This window comes from Pelobates fuscus, chromosome 13, assembly GCF_036172605.1.
Source record: "Pelobates fuscus isolate aPelFus1 chromosome 13, aPelFus1.pri, whole genome shotgun sequence".
NCBI lineage: Eukaryota > Metazoa > Chordata > Amphibia > Anura > Pelobatidae > Pelobates > Pelobates fuscus.
This window is the reverse complement of record NC_086329.1, coordinates 101,160,502-101,182,540: the sequence shown is the minus strand read 5'-3', so window position 1 is coordinate 101,182,540 and position 22,039 is coordinate 101,160,502. Positions and strand designations below refer to the sequence as shown.

The window sequence follows — 22,039 nt, the reverse complement described above, 5'->3', positions numbered from 1 at the left end:
AGCTGAAGCACGGTGGGCAAGACCATACAGCGGTTTCACAGGACAGGTTCCACTCAGAAGAAGTTGAGTGCACGTGCTCCGCATCATATCCAGAGAATGTCTTTGGGAAATAGATTTATGAGTGCTGCCAGCATTGCTGCAGAGGTTGAAGGGGTGGGAGGGTCAGCTCAGACCATACGCCGCACACTGCATCAAATTGGTCTGCATGGCTGTCGTCCCGAAAGGAAGCCTCTTCTAAAGATGATGCACAAGAAAGCACGCTAGACAGTTTGCTGAAGAAAAGCAGACTAAGGACATGGATTACTGGTATCTTGTCCTGTGGTCCAATGAGACCAAGATAAACTTAATAGGTTCAGATGGTGTCAAGCGTGTGTGGTGGCAACCAGGTGAGGAGTACAAAGATAAGTGTGTGCTGCTGGCACTGTGGAGCTACAGTTCATTGAGGGAACCATGAATGCCAACATGTACTGTGACATCCTGAAGCAGAGCATGATCCCCTCCCTTCAGAGACTGGGACACAGGGCAGTATTCCAACATAACAACCTCTAAGACGACCACTGCCTTGCTAAAGAAGCTGATGGTAAAGATGACGGACTGGCCAAGCACGTCTCCAGACCTAAACCTTATTGCTCATCTGCGGGGCATCCTCAAACAGAATGTGGGGGAGCGCAAGGTCTCTAACATCCACCAGCTCTGTGATGTCGTCGTGGAGGAGTGGAACAGGACTCCATTGGCAACCTGTGAAGCTCTGGTGAACTCCATGCCCATGAGGGTTAAGGCAGTGCTGGAAAATAATGGTGGCCACACAAAATATTGACACTTTGGGCCCAATTTGGACATTTCCACTTAGGGGTGGAAAAAACGCTGTATGGTCTTGGCCACCATGCTGCAGCTCTGTTTCAGGGTCTTGTAAATCTTCTTATAGCCTAGGCTTTCTTTATGTAGAGCAACAATTCTTTTTTTTTTTTTTTTTTAAGCTCATCAGAGAATTCTTTGCCATAAGGTGCCATGTTGAACTTCCAGTGGCCAGTATGTGTGTGTGAGAGCAATAAAACCAAATTGAACACACCTGCTCCCTATTCACACCTGAGACATCTTAACACTAACGAGTCACATGACACCAGGGAGGGAAAATGGCTAATTTGGACATTTCCACTTAAGGGTGTACTCACTTTTGTTGCCAACGGTTTAGACATTAATGGCTGTGTGTTGAGTTATTTTGAGGGGACAGCAAATTTACACTGTTACACGGGCTGCGCACTTACTACTTTACATTGTAGCAGAGTGTCATTTTTTTAAGTGTTGTCCCATGAAAAGATATACCGTATATACTCGAGTATAAGCCGACCCGAATATAAGCCGAGGCCCCTAATTTTACCCCAAAAAAATGGGAAAACTTATTGACTCGAGTATAAGACTAGGGTGGGAAATGCAGCAGCTACTGGTAAATTTCTAAATAAAATTAGATCCTAAAAAAATTATATTAATTTAATATTTAGCATGTGTGTATGTGCAGCATATGTGTATGAGTGCAGCGTTTGTGTGTATGTGTGCAGAGCCTTTGTGGGGGGTGGGCAATTTTATTATTATTATTTTTAATTATTTTAATATTTTATTTAATTATTATTATATTTTATTTTAATATTTTTTATTGTTATTTTTTATTATTTTATTTGTAATATTATTATTTTTTTTACTTATTAATATTTTATTATTTCGATTTTTTTTTTTCGTCCCCCCTCCCTGCTTGATACATGGCAGGGAGGGGGGCTCTCCTTCCCTGGTGGTCCAGTGGGATTGGTAGTTCAGTGGGGGGGCTGTGGGGGCTGCAGAGAGTTTACTTACCTCTCCTGCAGCTCCTGTCAGCTCTCTTCTCCTCCGCGCCGTCCATTCAGCTCTTCTGTCAGCTCACACTGTAAGTCTCGCGAGAGCCGGCTCTCGCGAGACTTACACTGGGAGCTGACCGAGGTGCTGAACGGACGGCGCGGAGGAGAAGAGAGCTGACAGGAGCTGCAGGAGAGGTAAGTAAACTCTCTGCAGCCCCCACAGCCCCCCTGTCTGTATTATGGCAATGCAAATTGCCATAATACAGACAGTGACTCGAGTATAAGCCGAGTTGGGGTTTTTCAGCACAAAAAATGTGCTGAAAAACTCGGCTTATACTCGAGTATATACGGTAATAAATGTTTTACAAAAATGTGAGGGGTGCACTCACTTTTGTGAGATACTGTGTATTAAGATAATTTAGAAGTATTATTAAAGTGTTCTTACAGTAAAACGCCAATCAGAAAGATTTACAGTCTGAAATATAAGATATAAAAATAGTTGGAAGTCCAAATTATGATGTACCATAAGGAATATTATGAGAAACCATAAGGAAAAAAGAAGAAATTGAAATAGTGTAATATGTCATGAGCAGGTGATGGGAAGTGTGTAGTACTACTACGTCCTGCATACTTCCCATCACCTGCTCGTGACATATTACACTATTTCAGTTTCTTCTTTTTCCTTATGGTTTAACCAGATCAAAAGAAAGTTATCTAAAGACTCCCACACAAAAAAAAAGTACATAAAGGTCACGCTTTAATCATCTTTGTACCACATAATTTGGCCTTCCTACTATTTTTTTATATCTTTTATTTTGGACTGTAAATCTTTCTGATTGGCTTTTTTACTGTAAGTACACTTTTTTGTTGTTAATAATTCTAAATTATCTCAATATATATTTTTAGAATTGTGGCGCAGCCTAATATCTGTTCTATTGTATAAAACGGGGGGAAAAAAAAATTTAAATCGTACATTTTCCAACTTGGCTGTTCTGACATAAAATTGTATTTGACAAAACAAAAAAAGTCTTCAGACACTCACGGAATTAAAGCCATAGGCGCAGATGGCAGCAACGTTTCGACCTGTGAATAGGTTTTTATCAAGCTTGATAAAGACCTATTCATAGATCGAAACGTTGCTGTGCTTTTCTGATCCAATAAATCTGCCTATGGCTTTAATTCCGTGAGTGCCTGCATACGGTTATGTTTTATCATACATGATCTGGATTTACTGGTCCTGCTTCGGCTAAGCACCCGGTTTTAAGTGGAAGTGGAGTGAGGTTCCTTTTCTTGTGTTTTGTAAATTTGTATTTGGTAAATTCCCCAGCAATTCACAATTTAGTAAACAACCATACACAGTGAATTATAGTGACCTGAAAACTGAATTTCTAATGTGATTGTGAAACTGTCAGCGCAGAATTTCTACCTTTTGGGGTTTTATACAACCTCCTGTCTGTTATTTTTGTAGCCATGATATTAGTTTCTGCATCATGAAAATTGAAATCTGAATAGTATTTCTCTGTATTTTTCATCCATGTGTACAGACTTCAGACGTCTGAATTTGGGGAATACATCTCTTTATAACCCAACGTGTAAAATGAGTACACCGTCCGCCCCGAAGAGCCAGGGCATGAGGTTTGCGGAGGAGCAGCTGCAGAAACATGGCTGGACTGAAGGTAACTGGATGGCACACGGCCCTTACCGCAAGAGCAATATCTAACAATCTACAGAAGCATTTCGGATCATTCAAAGTCAAGTCACATGACATGCACTCAGTATTCTCGATCACCCGGCACACTGACTTTGTCGCACAGGATCGGTGGACTGTTGTTGGGCAGCTTTTATTAGCCCCCCTGGTGCTCATGGATGCCGGGATTTAATATTCCCCCTCTCTTCCCTCTCCTGATCTCAGATCTGCTTAAATTGGCAAATCTTACTGGAATCGTAAGGGACACTCCAAGCGCCAAAACCACTTCATGTTAATAGAGTGGTTTTTGTGCACAGACCACGTTCCTGTATTTATTATAAACATTGCCGTTTCCTTGAAACGGCAATGTTTGTTTGGCCCTACGCACACCTTTAGTGTTTGTCAAACTGACAGGCCTACAATTTTTGGCGTCAACATGCTGAACACTGATTGGCAAATGCGCCGTAGGCTCCAAAGGTGTGTTTTATTTATTTTAAAGGAGGGGGCATGGCCTGTGAATGTAAAAACTCAAAAGAAGACACTAAGATAAAAAAATAAATATATTTATTTTTTAGCTTTTATTTGTTCCTTTGGCTTAGTTAACTCCATTAATAGCATGTTCTAATAGCGACCTATCAGTTAGGTTCTGGATACTCTTGTTTCTATCATTAAATGTAAGACTGTTCTTGCGCAGACCAGCATTTGATGCAATTTTGGAATGTTCCCACAATTCCCTTTGTGCAGCACTTCCATCCAAAACACAATCTCACCTGGTGAGGACGGAGGATTGTTTGCAAAACAAACTGGATTCTTTTCACCTACCTTTTTACTGGCTGCGGATCTTTTAATAAAAGGCAAAGTGAGCATGTGTCTTCTGTTGTGAAGATCTTGTGAATTTGTGAAACAAGTTCTGAAGAGTTTAACAGTTTAAACAAAGTCAGTACTCCTGAAATTAGATTTGCAATGCTGGGAATTTATTATTTGTGGGAAATGTAAAGCTACAGTTATGAAAAGAAAAATGTTGATTTTTTTTTTTTTTGTAATTCTTTTTTTTTAGGAAAGGGCCTTGGAAAAAGGGAAAGTGGAATTTCGGAAGCCATCAAGGTGAAAGTGAAGTGTGACAAAGCCGGGGTAAGGAGCAGTCAAGCCAAAGGTTCCAAAATCATGCCTTACCAGTTTGTTGTTCATTTGGCTTGTAGGCAGACCAGCTTTAACACCTACACACATTGGGACGATAGCTGAATAGTACAATAGTACACGTTGTGGACTACATATCCCCTGATGCTTTGTTAGCATTATGGCTGTGAGAGCATTATGGGAGATGTAGTCCACATCTGGAATGCCAAAGGTTGCCTAACCCTGTTCTGGAGCAAGATGGACATGTGATCTACCTGGCAATGTCCCATGATTTACAAAATGTTTTTTCTTTATGCTCTACAATGGAAATTCTTGTGAAATCATGATGCAAGAGTTTGGGGGTCCCTTCTATAACGTCTAATTTAGTAAAAGTAACTTTATAAAGTAACACACTTCTCCACTGACATAATTCTGTTCATGTTCTATACCGATCTAATCCATGTGCTTCCTGTCTTTACATATGATTGTGTGTCTATAGGTGGGTCATGACTCTGCGGAGCAGTTCACCTTTCACTGGTGGGATCATGTTTTTAACAAAACGGCTGCCAGCATCTCGGTGGAAGCTGACCAGGTGAGGAAACAGAGAAATGGAATGCTGAATTTTCATTCTCTTTGAAAACAGTTTAAAGGAACACTACATTGATTTTTATTATTAAACTTTTTAGTAAATATACACCCAAAGAAAGCATGCGTGTATGGTGTTCTGCCTGTTTATTTTTGAGCGGGTATAAAATAAACAGCTTGCAATAGACGAGTTGTCTGCAGTCTTTGAAAGCCCTCCCCTCGTTCCCCTGCACAGGCTCCTTGAGAAACCTCTGCTGGAGCTACGAGCGAGCTTTTGATTGAGGCTTTCCAATGCTTCTCAATGAGCCGTAGTGCCACTCATTAAGAAGGGGAGAAGGCAGGCTCACTCTAGCTTAGCACGCCTGCCACTCTGTGGAGGTAACAAAGTGGAAGAAAGTCTGACAGCCAGGAAACTGCCGATTTCTATTGAAAAATGATACTGCAGACACATTAAACCACTCTTGCAATCTGAAGTGCTTTATATGTCGGAAGTGTCTGTCTTCCTTTAAAACAATATTTCTAAGGAGCTGGTATTATTTCTAACCAAACTCTGGTAAATGTATTTCTGTATTCCAGGTTAGAGATGGATTGTATTTCCATCACTTGTTTTAAAACACTTGGTGATGGTTTCATCACAGAAAAAACAGGATACGAAGAATTTTTTTTTTTCTTTATAGAGTTTTTTTATTTTATTTTTTAATAACCTATTAGCGTCTAGTCCTGGAACCCATTGATAAATGTATTTTAAAGCCTTATGGAGTTGATTGTTGTTGCTAGTGTTACTGATTGCTATTTTTATGTTTTTAGGGTGGTGTGCAGGTGAAGAAGCTGAAGGAGGAAGAGTCGATTGTGACAAACAAGAAGCCCCGCAAAGCATTAGCCAACAGCAACATGTTATATGGTCGTTTTGTCAAGGTGCGTTGGGCACTGCAGTTTGGGCCTGGTGTGGGCCATACACTGGGTTTTTCTTCAGTGGTCTGATATAGCTGGGTTATTGCAAAGTAGATGGAATATTAAGCCCATTTCTCATTTTGTTTTTAGGGAGCTAAATAAGTTTATTGGCTGTCTGGTGCCAACATGCTGTGAGTGCTGGCGTCAGACACCAATTTTGCACAGAATTCACATTAGCTAGCGGTGCTGGTTTTCATAGTGAAACGCTGTACATACAGGCACCATGACCACTTCAAATCACTGGCTGGAGGTGCCCAAAAGGTAGATCCCTAGTTGTTGTAGAACTACAACTCCCATGATGCTTTGCATGCCTTTAGCATGACCCCCCCCCCCCCCCCCCCCCTGGAGTTCACCTTTAATGGTTCTTGTTGGTTTTTTTTTTTTTTTATTGGCAGTCTGCCACGTTGCTCTCCGGTGGGGAGAAACCCGTAGAAAAATCATCCTCTTCAGAAAGCAGCGATAGTGAAGACGAGGACGAAAAGCTGGATTTGAGTTCTACTACAAAGTATGTAACTTGGTCGGATAGACTATTTCTTTATGAAGATGTTTGCACTTTTGTTTTTCTTTCAAAGGTTTACAGGTTTTTTTTGTTTGTTAACAAAATATGTAGATGCCAACTTGCAGCCTTGTATAGTAATTATTCAAACATATACAACCAACTATGATGTTTTTAACGACTGCATACCGGTGTCTGTTTGGATGCTTATTCTGTACTTATTTCGCTGTGATCCTCTACAGATGCCCTGTTTATTGATCGTGTAATATGTATGTGTGGTAGTATTAAGCCATCGCAATGGCACTACTGATAGAAAACACAGTATTCCTTGGACTCTGACACTTGCTTTCAGTTACTCTTCAGGGACTCTTTTTAGCGGTTAAAACTCAGTCCAGGAGTGTATGAGAGATGTACTTCCTAAGCAGCCCCAATAGCAAGATTTATTGAGTTACATGTGTAATATTAAAGCTAAGCGGAGATACCCGCTAGGGCAGACTAAATAAAATATTTATGCGGACGATATATTATTGATACTAGAGGAACCAATTACTTATATTCCAGAAGTTTTAAAATAGATAAATAGTTACTCTAGAGTAGCCGGTTACAAAATAAATGTAGATAAATCTGAAGTTATAGTCAAGAACATGAATAAGAGATCAGTTCATAATCTTATAAAAAAACAAACGATGGACTACCAAACGATAAAAATTAAATACTTGGGAATAACTATTAAATAAGAGAGAAAAGAGTTAATAGAAGCGAATTTTTTACCCTTATTAAAACAAAACCCTACGAGACTGGAGAGGTTTGGGATTTTCGTGGTCGGGTAGAATCAATATATTACGGGCCTAAGTCTTACCAAAATGGCTCTATTAATGGAGAATGATCCCACTTAACTGCCTAGAAAACTTATCAATGATCCACGCCTCTTTTCTAAAATGTGTCTGGGATGGAAAGAAACCTAGAGTTAAAATGAAAAACTTAGCCAGATTAAGACAAGATGGAGGTTTAAGTTGCCCAGAAATTCACCAATGTTATCAAGCCAGTAGATTGTTTCACATAATGATATCACAAAATAGATCAGCAGAAAAGGAAAAATGGCATTCAATAGATATAGATGGTACTGGGGTAGAGAACTTATCCTCTCTATTCTGGACATTAGATCTCAACAAAAACGCTATAATGGAGGCAAGATCCAAATCACAAGTAATTAGAGATTTAACAGCATGGTGGGATATCGTTCGAAAAAAAAACATGGATTAAAGAACAAAATAATAGATTCATTACTAATTACAGTGATCAATGATATGCTGGATAATATTAACATTAACCCTTGGAGGAGCAAGGGAATACAAAAAAGTCAAAGACATAATAGAGAATTATAAAATTAAGCCCTTCCAGAAAATAAGAGAAGAATTTGGTATCTTAATGAAGGATAACTTTAATTATCTAAGAATTTAAAGGGTTTCTCTTAGTACACATGATTAAGAATAGAGAGAGTAAAACAGAAGGGATTATTCAACTCGTCGAACCAAAAAAACTGTAAAAATATGCGGTCTAAATGCGTTAAACCTATATATAAACTAAGACACGATAAACTCTCCGGAGCAATTGAAAAGTGGGAAAAAGATCTTCACATACAAATAGAGGAGGAAAGTTGTCAAAGTTCTTTTAATAAATTATATAAATGTGTCCATTGCTTAAATCTGACAGACTTGCAGTTTAAACTCTCAAAGAGATGGTACTTAAAGGGACACTACAGTCACCTGAACAACTTTAGCTTAATGAAGCAGTTTTGGTGTATAGAACATGCCCCTGCAGCCTCACTGCTCAATCCTCTGCCATTTAGGAGTTAAATCCCTTTGTTTATGAACCCTAGTCACACCTCCCTGCATGTGACTTGCAAAGCCTTCCATAAACACTTCCTGTAAAGAGAGCCCTATTTAGGCTTTCTTTATTGCATGTTCTGTTTAATTAAGATTTTCTTATCCCCTGCTATGTTAGTAGCTTGCTAGACCCTGCAAGAGCCTCCTGTATGTGATTAAAGTTCAATTTAGAGATTGAGATACAATTATTTAAGGTAAATTACATCTGTTTGAAAGTGAAACCAGTTTTTTTTTTTCATGCAGGCTCTGTCAATCATAGCCAGGGGAGGTGTGGCTAGGGCTGCATAAACAGAAACAAAGTGATTTAACTCCTAAATGACAGTGAATTGAGCAGTGAAATTGCAGGGGAATGATCTATACACTAAAACTGCTTTATTTAGCTAAAGTCATTTAGGTGACTATAGTGTTCCTTTAACACCGAATCTTTTAAATAAAATATACCCAAATACATCTGACCAATGTTGGCGGTGCAATATAGATAAGGGTACTCTATTACACATATGGTGGTACTGCCAATCTATATATATTTACTGGAAAGATATAATTACACTAATTGACCTTACGACAGGAAATAAACTGGCAATGGAGCCGGGAAAAATTTTACTAAATTTAAATAAATCAGAAGTGAAGATAAAGGATTCAATGTTGATTTTGCATATTATCACAGCAGCTAAATTGCTGATCGCATGGAACTGGAAAAAAAGTATTAACCCCATCTATACGAGAAGTAATAATACAAATAATTTGGCAAGCAAAAATGGAAAGCTGTATTTTTGTTAGTTTAAAAAATGGTCACCTACAAATAGAATATTGGGACAACTGGATAGATACATTAGCACAGTTTTTAAAAACACCATAAAGGGCCTCTCAAACATAGAAATGGATTGGAACAGGTAAAAGGGTAAGAGTAATGGCATACGTAATGTGTTGGAAATAGGATAGGAACATATGGGTTTATCAGGCGTATATTAAAACTTGATGGAATAATTGATGACGGTAGTTTGACTGAAGAGACTAAGGGACTGTCTCTCTTGGTCCACAAATAAAGATTAGGTCTATTAGATAAGCGAGTTTTAGTAGGGTTAAGAAATTGATCATTCGGATAGGGGGGGGGGAGATAGGGTAATATAGAAAAGAAAAAAAAAAAGTTAAGCGGAGGAGCTCCTTCACCCTACGTACGGCTCGGTCAGCAGGTAGGCTGTACCCCTCAGGGACGGCTTTTTAAAGAGCAAATGTCACTTGTCTTGAAGTGATGCTTTTTCAGTCCTTCTCCACAATAAATGCTATTGAAGCAGTCTCGTGAGTGGAGAATGCTGCATTGATATAACCATTTCCTTGTCTGCATATCCAGGTGTGGACATATCAACTACTCAAGCTTCTGTTTAGAAATTGCTGTACCACTGTATGCGTACTCTGGTATTCTTGCCGTAGTGCCATACCTGCACCTGATTTGGTGTGAACAGTACAGCGGGGGGAGGGGGTGGGTAAAGAAGTTCCTGTGTGCACTGGTGAGACTGGCATATTGGGTTATGCCTACTTCTGGACGGTGAGAAATGTAATTTTTGTCATATTCATGTCCATTATAGAAAGTTTTACCCAGTCTGTTCTCCACAAGCATTCTCTATCAATACCAGTAACACATTCTCAAATAATTCATTTTTGCTTTTTTTTTATTCTCATAGAATGACAGATGAAGATTTAATAAAGGTTTGTGGAGGCCGCACTGCGCACAAGTAAGTTTATTTCTGGTCAAAGTAACCAGTTTAAAAGGCATACTCCAGGCACCCAGACCACTTCTGCCCATTGGAGTGGTCTGTGTGCCAACTCCCACTACCCTTAACCCTGCAACTGTAATTATTGCAGTTTTCATAAACTGCAATATTTACCTTGCAAGGTTAAGTCCTCCTCTAGTGGCCGTCTATTAGACAGCCACGAGAGGAGACTTCTGTATTCATAGAACCCAAAAAGTGTTTTAGAATGACGCTGGATGTCCTCATGCTATGTGAGGACCTCCAGCGTCGCCAAAATCCCTATAGGAAAGCATTGTCTAATGCGCGTGCATTGCCGCGCATGCGCATTAGGTCTTCCCCTAGGACGGCCACGCATTCGCATAAGGTCTCCAAGGGACATCGGCGCTTGACTCCGGTAAGTCACTGAAGGGGGTTTTAACCCCTTCAGCAACTTGGGGTGGGAGGTAGAGACACTAGACTAGAGGGTCCTGCAGTGCCAGGAAAACTAATGTTTTCCTGGTACTTGAGAATCGCTTTAAAAAGTGCTCAATATTTTACCCTTAAAACTACCTATCATATGAAAAAGCTTCACTTTAATAAATCAAGAAATTGGTTAGATTTGTTAGCATTTCTTTAACCATTAGCATTAATCAGTGTTGCCATTTTTCTCTGCTCATTTTAAGCAGAAGATTTTCATCGTCTTTTTAAAAAAAAATTTAAAAAATGTAGGCGCGGAGTTGCTGCCATACGATTCCTGATTATATATTTCTATTAAAGGGACACTATAGGCTATGTCCGCTCACTGAAGTAATCTGGGTACAGCGTCCCTTTTTCAATGTTTACATTGCAGCACTAAGTCTCCGCCCCCAGTGGCTGTCTACTAGACAGCAACTGGAATCGCTTCCTGGTTGTTAACGGACCTTTGATCGCTCTGCACAAGGACATCTAGCGTCAGCTATTTCTTCCTAGGAAAACATTGTGTCCGTTTCCTTACCCTTGTAAAGTAAAACATTGCAGTTTCAGGGTTAAGACTGCTTCTAGTAGCTGTCTTCTAGAAAGCCACTAAAGCCACTTCCTGGCCTTTCACAGATTTTAACTCTGTGAAACAATGCTGGACATCATTACGCTTTGCATAAGGGTGTCCAGCGTGTTGCAAATTCCTATAACAAAGCATTATGTGCGCGTGTCGCACACAGCGCAGGCCCTTTGGGTTACTCTCTTTGCCGACGTCAGAGGAGGTCCCTTGGTACTGGAAAGAGGTGTTAAAAGGTTTGATCCCATTACGGCACAACTTTTTGGCAGAGGGACACTAGTTAAGGAATACAGTTTTGTATTCCGAACGCTACAGTGTTCCTTTAATAGCAACTAAAAGGGTAAAATAAAGAGTTAAAACAGTATAGTACTCTGCCTGCAATAGTGGTGCTGGACAGGGCTAATTTTTTTTTTTTAATTGAATGTATTCAATTTCACACAACTGTTTTTTTTTTTCCTCTTTTAGGGGAGCACGGCATGGTCTGACAATGAGTGCAAAGCTTTCTCGACTTGAAGAGCAGGAACGAGCATTCCTGGAGAAATATGGAAAGAAAGGGCAGAAAAACATAGAGGCACCTGCTGAAGATAACTCGGGGTCTTCTAAAAAGCATTTACAGGAGCAAGCAAATGATACAACAAGCACTGCGAGTGAACCTGCAGTGCCAAAAAAGAAGAAAAGGAAAAATACAGGGAAACACGGGGGGCTGAATGGCCACGATGAAGAAGTTGAACCATGTGCTGATCAGGATGGTAATGGTACAAAAAGGAATAAAAAGAGTAAAAAGTCGCATCGGAAAGAATCTCCTTCACCAGAGGAACAGGCAGAACAGGACGGAGAAAGCATGGACTCACATGTGAAGAGCATGAAAAAGAAGAAAAAGAAACAAAAAAAATATGCAGAATAACATTGGTCGGACTGTCTTGTCAAGAGTGAACTTAGTTATTTTCTGTAAAGTGTTCTGGTTTTATTTACATGAGTTGCCAGGCGAAGTACGTAAACTGGTTAACTCTTGCCGTGTTGTACAGCAATACCGGAAACCCGCCACGCATGCGTGAGACCTTATGGTATTTCTCCATTAGATGCCTGAGCACGTTATTTTTATTTGATTCCATTGGGTTACTCACCTCAGCCGGCAACTTGTGCAAACATGAAAGCTTTATTATAGGCTGCTGTGCCATAGAAAAGGGGCAGTCAGCTAATACCATGTGAACTTATAATGAATTCAATTCCGTTTGTATGTACTTTCTGTCCCCCATTTAAATGCAATGTATTGGAAACTTTTAACACAAATTAAATTTATTGCAAGTAAATATTTCAACCTCTTAAGATTATATGGTGAAACCACTCCAAATCTAGTCAGATATCAGTTTAGTTTTTTTTCATTTTCTGCATATTTGCAAGTAAATCACCTCAAGGTTTAAATACAATTTCAAAGTGCTCAAAACTGCAGATTTAAAGCGATCCTATTTTTTTTAAAGAAACACATTTCTTTCCTGATGTCACAGCATAATCCCAGGTAGGCTAAAGTTTCAGGACACAGTCAGTGTCTGGGTACAGAGGGAGGTTCAACTTGTATTTCTCCTGCAGAGCCATGGGGACAAACCGACCACCCAAGTAATGGTAACGGCCGGTGAAATGATGTGCAGACTGTTTGGGAGCAGTCAGCGAGATAAGCATGTCTGGCTGGATTCCTTCCTGGTTTCCCTTCTCGACATCCCATCCTAAAAATGTTATAGGGGAACGAAAACAGTTAGACTACGTCGAATAGCAGACAATCTTTTTTAAATATCACGGACTAGTGTCAAGCTGGGAATTCTTACAGCAAACATACTGTAACAGTATACTGGGAATGTCCCACATTGCTTCATGTCTAGGATTGGTAACATACTCAGCCGCGGAGCAGAAAATGGGTTTACCTGACGGGATGTCCACGCTTGCGATGGGAATGGTGATCTGTTTCAAGGTGTTCAAGATACTTCCAAAGGGTTCTCTTACAGCTCCTTTAAAGCTGAATCCAAAAATGGCATCAATAACCAAACTGTAGGCTCCATCGATCACCTCCGCCTTAATAACAGACATTAAAAAAAAAAGTGTAAATAAGGATTAGCAAGTGGGGAGATGGGACAAATCCAACAAGATAATTTCATAGGGTGGATGACAATAGCTAAGAAACAGCTTAATTATTCAGCCAAAAACAGAGCTAGAAAATAGGAGAATTATTGCAATTTGGCCTGAAATTCGAAATTCAAGTTTTCAGTTTACCAAAATTCACATTCGTATTGATTAAAAATTATCATAGTGCATCACCAGCCCCACCTATGTTTAGTCCTACTCCCATTAGCCACAAGGCAATGCAGTTTTCTTTTTACAGATAATGCACAAATATGATAATTGATCATTGTAACAAACTCCCCTTTCCAAGTGAGTTCCTGGAGGAGCCTGCTTGCCAGCCTCCTGCCCACAGACTATGAACCCTGTTAAATGTGATGTAAAAGTCTCCGTTCGTGTATTTTGACTATATGGTTCGGGAACCGAACAGCCGCACGAACCAGAGACCACCCTGGAGCTTGTGAAGCCTAATTGCTACTTTGTAGCAATTTCCACCGCAGTGTTCACATGAAACCAGGCAGCGGTGTTCGGTCGTCTAGTTCATGGAACTATTTTCAGACACCGAAACTCCCGAACACCGCTGGACTTCCGTGATCGCCTGGGTTCGGTTCTACAACACTTAGAAAGGCGCTGCTCGGTGGAAACATTCCCACGAACAAGGGGAACAAGCTCCATGTTAAGAACATTGACTATGTTCGGTAGTTTGTTTGGTTTTTAAACTACTAAACTAGACCGACTGCAAGCCCGATTCTCTGGAACTGTCTTAGGTATGGGATCATGTGGGCGGTCGGTTAGGCGGGCAAATTATGGCTTCCAGGAAATTCCTGAACCGATCTGGGTGATTTTTGGATATGTTGGTCACCCAGATCAGGCTATCAGGGGATGTAACTTTTCTGGGGTTTTATGTATTTTTAAGGTACTTTTGGGAAATGTGTTTCTTTGAACCTGGAGATAATTAGGTTAATACAGTGCTTGACTCAATTGTCTCCCAGGCACAGGGGAGGGATTATCTTATGTATGGGAGTGTCTTGGATCTGAGAGCCAATGTAATGGTGTATTTGTTTCTACTGTGGTTTACTCTTAGGTCCGGGGGGGAGTGACCCTTGCCTGGGGACATGCATATAAGGCCAGCTGGCTGCCATTACTCCCAGAACTATGTGTCGTCTGGTTACTGGGAGGGGAAAGGGCTATTTTTTAATCACTGTTCCAGTGTGGAGGATTCAACAGGGAAAGTCCTTGTAAGGACTAGAGCTTCCAGGACTGAGTGTCGTCCAATGCCTGGGGGTGGATAGAGAGGGTTCCCCATTTGGTTACAAGACCCCAGTCAAGCCCCGGCGACTGTGGGCAGAAGTGCTGGGGTTTGTCCCCTGTTCCAGCTAGGAAGTGGTCCTTGGCGGAGGTACCCAGCCAGGGGTACAGGGAGCTCTGTTACGATTATTTTCTAGCACAAAAAAGAGGTGACGTAGTGGGGGCACTTATTGAAGTATAATTTAAATGAGGGATTATACTGTCCCCAACTAATGTGAGAAATTGACACAGCAGGATGGAGACTAGACTTGTGAACAAATTAAATTCCAGCTAATCTAAGCCCAAACGAAACAGTCTGTCCGAGATTTACCTAGCAAGTCTTATATAAAACTCAACAGGTAAATACAGGACAGATTTGCAACAGCTGAAAAGCATTAAAAGACATGTCTAATGGAGGCTCATAGTGAATTTTTACTTTATGGTCAAACTAGCCGAACTGGAAACATAGCAGACTTTGAGAATTCAAATAGCTGAACTGGGAAAAAAATATATATATATCTTTAGTGAATAACACTTTAACCCCTTAAGGACACATGCCATGTGTGACATGTCATGATTCCCTTTTATTCCAGAAGTTTGGTCCTTAAGGGGTTAAGGCTGCCGTAGAGCGGTGGGAAGAAAAGGTCTGAAAGTGTCAGTTTGTGAAGGAATCAATAGGGGCAGTGTAAGATGGGGAAATTGGAGCATAAAATGGCATGTAACAAAAGATTGCCAGAAATTGTAGTGAGTAAGCCAAGGTGGTCCCGGGTACATTTTTATGAATGCCTATCACGGCCAATCAAAAGCACAAAATCTAAATTGGTACAAGTGATGTGGAAACCAGTTTGCTTTGCATTTATTACTCGAGGCTGGACCAAATATATTTAGAGTTTTATCAACAAACCTCTTGTGGAAACTCGGGCAGAAATGGGATGTCCATTTTTCTGCATTGTGTAGATAGATTTTCAAATAGAGTTTTGTTAGGCCGCTTTGGGTAAAATATAGCTGGTTCATATCCCTGGGAACAGAAGATAAGGTATTAGTGGGTTTAAAACAAACACTTTGTCTTTGATTTAATATGGTTTGATTAACTTTCTATTAAAAAATATGAAATCGTTTGAAAGGCTTGTCCAGCAATATTAAATTGAGGCATTTATCAACAAATCTGTAAACAAACTCTTTTCACCAAGTCAGCTTACCAGGATCAGTGAATATACAAACAATGTGTGTTAATTCACAGACCACCTCTGCAATCTGTATGTTGAAAACACTGGTAGCCAATTAAATAGGTTACAACATCAATTACACAAAATATGCTGTTTCTCTGTAAACTCCCAAAAATACAAGGAAAAGGGTTGCTCTCTTATTTTAATTCATGAATTCATACAATTCCATTTAAAGGGACACTAAAGTCACTAGAACAACTACAGTTTAAATGTAGTTGTTTTGGTGAGTATAATCATTGCCTTCAGGCATTTTCAGAGAAAATGCAGTGTTTACATTGCCCCCTAGGGACACCACCAAGTGGCCACTGGAGGTGCTTCCTGGGGCAGTGCTGCCGTTCAGCGTCTCCACACTCTGGATGGAGACGCTGAATCTTCCTCATAGAAATGAGTTGATTCAATGCCTGTCTATGAGGTGATGATTATTTCAGCCACTCCAATGTATGGGAAAGCATTGGATTTGCTAAAAACCGTAAACTCTGATTATGTCACCAAGGAGGCAGGTTGGTGGCGGGGCTGGCGTCGGCAGACCCACGTGGTGCTGGGAAAAAGGTGAGTTTTCACTTGTGTTCCTGATCCTATAGTGTTTCTTTAAGTCTGGCTTCCTTTGTAAGTTATATTGTATTAGATTGACGTAATATGTAATTCAGGTAGCGTAATCAAATTTGATTGTGTAAGAAGTTGAATTAAGGGGGGCCTAAATGTAGCACAAAGTGGAAACATCTTTTCCAAGGGAGTTATAACTTTCCCCTTCTCAATTGAGAATGATTTTTTGCTTCTACAAAGAGCAGTGATGACACAGCTCTGACATGACAACTGGTGGACTAATCACAACAGCAACCGCGGTACCAAAGGTTAGACATTACTGCCATTACAAAACTACAACTCCCATGATGCCTTGCCAGAGACATTCCACCATATACAAAATAGCCTCCCACCCCATAGGGCACGGGGAGGCAACCTTCGGCACTCCAGATGTTGTAATACTCTTACACCCATAATGCTGGCAAAACGTCATGGAAGATGTAGTCCAAACCATCTGGAGTGCTGAAGGTTGCCTATGCCTGCCATAGGGCATCTGCGGATAACCTCTGGCCTAGAACGTCAGACTGATTTTTCAGTACTGCAGATGAAGATTAAAACTTACAAATAGTTTAAGGTGTCTGGCACACACCAGGCCGTCCCCTCCATTGTTCCCTGGACCACACACCACAAGCACAGAAGGAAGGTTTGAAGTGAAGGAGCTGATTGGATAGGCCTGAAAGGACAAAGAACATATTACATCAATTACTAAAAAAAATAGAAAAACATTTACTAAAATTTTAATTAACCCTGATAAAAATGCATAATTTAGAATTAGAGAATACATTAAAAAGAAATAAAAAATGAAAATGTTAAATACACAGGGATCTCTCTTCATACCAGGAAGTGACGGTGTATATCCGATAGATTCCATTCTGGGTTTAATGGGTATAACACTCAGAGCATGGCAACAGATTTAATCATATAAAAGACATGAGTGAACTACTCATTAGTTGCTAAAAGAGCACTACAGAAGCCAAGCAAACTTTAGCTTAAAGGGACACTGCAGGCACCCAGACCACTTTAGCCCATTGGAGTGGTCAGGGTGCAAACTTCCATCACCCATAACCATGCAAGTGTATGTAATTATTGCTTTTTTTTTTTTTAATAAACTGCAATATTTACCTTGCAGGGTTAGGTCCTCTAGATGGACTTCTGACTTCTTAGAACACAAATAGTGTTTTAAACAACACTGGACGTCCTCACGCTATGCATGAGGAGCTCCAGCGTCGCCGGAATCTCCATCTGAAAGCATTGAATAATGCTTTCCTATGGGGAGGTCTAATGCGCACGGCCATTGCGTCTCCCCCGCCTGACCCAGCGCTGGGGGACATCGGCACTGGATTCAGGTAAGTCACTGAAGGGGGTTTAACCCCTTCAGCAACATGGGATGGGCGTGGGCACTGCAGGATCCTGCAGTGCCAGGAAAACGGGTTTGTTTTCCTGGCACTGGAGAGTTCATTTAATGTATAGATCATGCACCTTCTGTCTCACTGCTCAATTCGCTGTCATTTAGGAGTAAAATCACTTGATTTATATGGGCTACATAAAAAAAAAAAAAAAAATAATAATAATTTAACTCCTTAATGGCAGATAATGGCGCACTGAGACGGCAGGGGCAGTCACACCTCCCTGCATGTGACTTACACAGCCTGCCTAAACTATAATTGCATATTCTGTTTAATTTAGTTTTTTTTATCCCCTGTACTGTTAATAGAAGGCTAGAGCTTGCAGAAGGTGTTTGAGTAAAGTACAATTTGCAGAGCAGGACATAAAAATCTCTAAAGTTAGTTAACACCCGATTGAAAACGAAACCATTTTGTTTTCATGCAGGCTGTCAGTCACAGACAGGGGAGGTGTGACTAGGGCTGCTTAAACAGAAACAAAAGAGATTTAACTCCTAAATGGCAGAGAATTGAGCAGTGAGACTGCAGGGGAATGATCTATACACCAAAGCTGCCTCAATCCTATAGCAAAGCATCGGAAGGCAATTGAAACAATGCATCTCTTTGGGGAGCGTGGAGATGCTGAACCCTATTGCTGCACACTGCGCAGCACTGGACTACGAAGCACCTCTAGAGGTCGTCTGAGTGACTGCCACTAGAGATGTTACAAGCCAGCAATGTAAACACAGCCCTTTCTCTGAAAAAGCCAGTATTTACAGTGCTAAGGCTCCAGGGACAGGCTATAGACACCAAAACCACTACATTAAGCTTTAGTGGTTCTAGTGACTATAGTGTTCCTTTAAACCCAACATTTTACCAGCTCAGCGTGAACGGTTATTTACCTTGGCTATGGCAGTGGCACAGCTTAATCCAGCCAGCTCCATGAGTTGGTCCACGCTGAACTTGTACTCATTGAAAAGCTCCTCATCCACTGCTTGGGCTTCCTCCTGGCTGGAACAGACATGTTTGGTAAGTATCTATAGCAGTGGCTAACAGTGTGCCACGACTTGGCTTGAGGACAGTATATCTCTATAGATATGACATTTAAGAACAAAGCAAGTGTATTGGAAAGGTTTCTTGCACTGAAGTGTGCCTTGGGTTGAGAACCACTTATTCATGAACATCTGGATATCTAATGGGATAGATAAATGGCACTGCAGAGTGACAGATATAATAGGACAGTACCTCATATCTACAAATTTCAAGACCTATTTAGGTTTTGCCACACTGTTCCTCTACCAGTCATTCAAACATACAGTACAATGGCTGGCACGTTGTCCTGGACACATTAAGTTTGCCTGTTTATGGGCAATATTCACACATTTACATCTCATGGAAAAGGTGCACTTAATGTCTCCACTGGCTAGTTTGTGGGCAATATTCTACAGGCACTGAGGCTGTCCAATGAGGCAAGGGTAACATCTGGTTAGGGTCATGCAGGGATTAGGAAGGCTAGGTTTGGGGGTGCTGACACGCTGGGATTAGGTGTGGGGGTGCACACTGACACGCTGGGATTAGGTGTGGGGGTGCACAGGGACACGCTGGGATTAGGTTTGGGGGTGCACAGGGACACGCTGGGATTAGGTTTGGGGGTGCACAGGGACACGCTGGGATTAGGTTTGGGGGTGCACAGGGACACGCTGGGATTAGGTGTGGGGGTGCATAATGACACGCTGGGATTAGGTGTGGGGGTGCACACTGACACGCTGGGATTAGGTGTGGGGGTGCACACTGACACGCTGGGATTAGGTGTGGGGGTGCACACTGACACGCTGGGATTAGGTGTGGGGGTGCACACTGACACGCTGGGATTAGGTGTGGGGGTGCACACTGACACGCTGGGATTAGGTGTGGGGGTGCACACTGACACGCTGGGATTAGGTGTGGGGGTGCACACTGACACGCTGGGATTAGGTGTGGGGGTGCACACTGACACGCTGGGATTAGGTGTGGGGGTGCACACTGACACGCTGGGATTAGGTGTGGGGTGCACACTGACACGCTGGGATTAGGTGTGGGGGTGCACACTGACACGCTGGGATTAGGTGTGGGGGTGCACAGGGACACGCTGGGATTAGGTTTGGGGGTGCACAGGGACACGCTGGGATTAGGTTTGGGGGTGCACAGGGACACGCTGGGATTAGGTTTGGGGGTGCACAGGGACACGCTGGGATTAGGTTTGGGGGTGCACAGGGACACGCTGGGATTAGGTGTGGGGGTGCATAATGACACGCTGGGATTAGGTGTGGGGGTGCACAATGACACGCTGGGATTAGGTGTGGGGGTGCACAATGACACGCTGGGATTAGGTGTGGGGGTGCACACTGACACGCTGGGATTAGGTGTGGGGGTGCACACTGACACGCTGGGATTAGGTGTGGGGGTGCACACTGACACGCTGGGATTAGGTGTGGGGGTGCACAGGGACACGCTGGGATTAGGTTTGGGGGTGCACAGGGACACGCTGGGATTAGGTGTGGGGGTGCATAATGACACGCTGGGATTAGGTGTGGGGGTGCATAATGACACGCTGGGATTAGGTGTGGGGGTGCACAATGACACGCTGGGATTAGGTGTGGGGGTGCACACTGACACGCTGGGATTAGGTGTGGGGGTGCACACTGACACGCTGGGATTAGGTGTGGGGGTGCACACTGACACGCTGGGATTAGGTTTGGGGGTGCACAGGGACATGCTGGGATTAGGTTTAGGGGTGCACAGGGACATGCTGGGATTAGGTTTAGGGGTGCACAGGGACATGCAGGGGTTAGGTTTGGGGGTGCACTGGGATATGTTGGGTTTAGGTTTGGGGGTGCACATGGACATGCTGGGTTTGGGGGTGCACATGGACATGCTGGGTTTGGGGGTGCACAGGGACATGCTGGGGTTAGCTTTAGGGGTGCACAGTGAGATGGTTGGGTTTGGGGGTGCACTGGGAGATGGTTGGGTTTGGGTAAGGGAATGAAGGCCTACTTCCAGGTGAGATGGAGGATGCTGTTTTGGAGGGGGATCCCCAGCCCCTGTAACCCACATGTCCAATGGTTGGTTGGCTGGCTGAGCACCATGGGAGTCACAGTCCGGGGAGGGACCCTCACCTGAGGTATTTCAGCCCCCCCGCCATGACTGGCCCGGCTCGGTACTTCCTGCAGGGCGCGCCCCCGCCTCCCGTCACTCCAGCAATGCGCGCGCACGTGTCCGCCCTGGTTCCCAGGCGCGCGCCCCCGACCAGAAGGCCCAGACCGAGCAGAGCGCGCAGACCCAACATCCGGTCCGAGGGCAGAGCGGCACTTCCGGGAACTCACTGCGCATGCGCATTATCAGCATGTGGGAACTGAGCACGTGGGGTGGGAACTGAGCACGTGGGGTGGGAACTGAGCACGTGGGGGGGGGGGCTGAGAAAATAGAGAGAGTGTATACTGCTAGTACTGTCTGTATATATTATTATTATTATTATTATTATGATATTTATAGAGCGCCATCAAATTCCGCAGCGCTTTACAATGGGTGGATGAACAGACCTGTGGTTGTAACCAGACACGTTGGACCCACAGGAACAGAGGGGTTGAGGGCCCTGCTCAATGAGCTTACATGCTAGAGGGAGTGGGGTAAAATGACACAAAAAGGTAAGGATAGTATTAGACTAGTGACAGTTGCAGGAGAGGAATCAGTCAGGAGCTATTAACAGTTTAATTGATACACTGTTATGAAGAAGTGGGTTTTTAACAATTTTTTTGAAGGAGTGGAGACTGGGTGAGCATCTAACGGAGGAGGGAAGCAAGTTCCACAGGAACGGTGCAGCCCTCGAGAAATCTTGAAAGTGAGCATCAGAGTTGGGAGTACGGACAGAAGATAGACGTAAGTCTTCAGCAGATTGTAAGGGCCTAGACGGGACATACTTGTGTATAAGGGAGGATAGATAGGTGGGAGCAGCATTATGTAGCGATTTGAAAGCAAGAACCAGAATTTTAAATTGAGCTCTATATTTTATAGGAAGCCAATGCAGGGACTGACAGAAGGGTGAGGCATGGGAGGTGCGGGCGGACAGGAAGATGAGCCTCGCCGCATTCATTATGGACTGTCACG

At 42.5% G+C, this 22,039-nt stretch overlaps 2 protein-coding genes across 2 annotated transcripts in view; one reads left to right on the top strand and one right to left on the bottom strand.

Annotated features, from left to right (window-relative positions):
• The window catches only part of LOC134582804 (G patch domain-containing protein 4), a 38,730-nt gene extending 26,383 nt beyond the window's left edge, over positions 1-12,347 (top strand). The window contains exons 5-11 of the mRNA XM_063439459.1: positions 3,371-3,502; positions 4,571-4,644; positions 5,129-5,221; positions 6,022-6,129; positions 6,561-6,670; positions 10,230-10,280; positions 11,776-12,347. Coding sequence (XP_063295529.1) covers positions 3,424-3,502; positions 4,571-4,644; positions 5,129-5,221; positions 6,022-6,129; positions 6,561-6,670; positions 10,230-10,280; positions 11,776-12,214 — 954 coding nt within the window. The 5' untranslated portion in view covers positions 3,371-3,423 and the 3' untranslated portion in view covers positions 12,215-12,347. The remainder of the gene's footprint in view (positions 1-3,370; positions 3,503-4,570; positions 4,645-5,128; positions 5,222-6,021; positions 6,130-6,560; positions 6,671-10,229; positions 10,281-11,775) is intronic.
• A 417-nt stretch (positions 12,348-12,764) lies between these two features.
• On the bottom strand, positions 12,765-21,253 carry NAXE (NAD(P)HX epimerase). Its single transcript, XM_063439472.1, has 6 exons — positions 21,052-21,253; positions 18,799-18,907; positions 17,077-17,187; positions 15,611-15,724; positions 13,227-13,374; positions 12,765-13,031 (listed from the first exon to the last, which is right to left on the bottom strand). The coding sequence occupies exons 1-6, from the start codon at positions 21,219-21,221 to the stop codon at positions 12,832-12,834; spliced, it is 852 nt and encodes a 283-aa protein (XP_063295542.1). The 5' UTR covers positions 21,222-21,253; the 3' UTR covers positions 12,765-12,831.
• Positions 21,254-22,039: the final 786 nt, after the last annotated feature.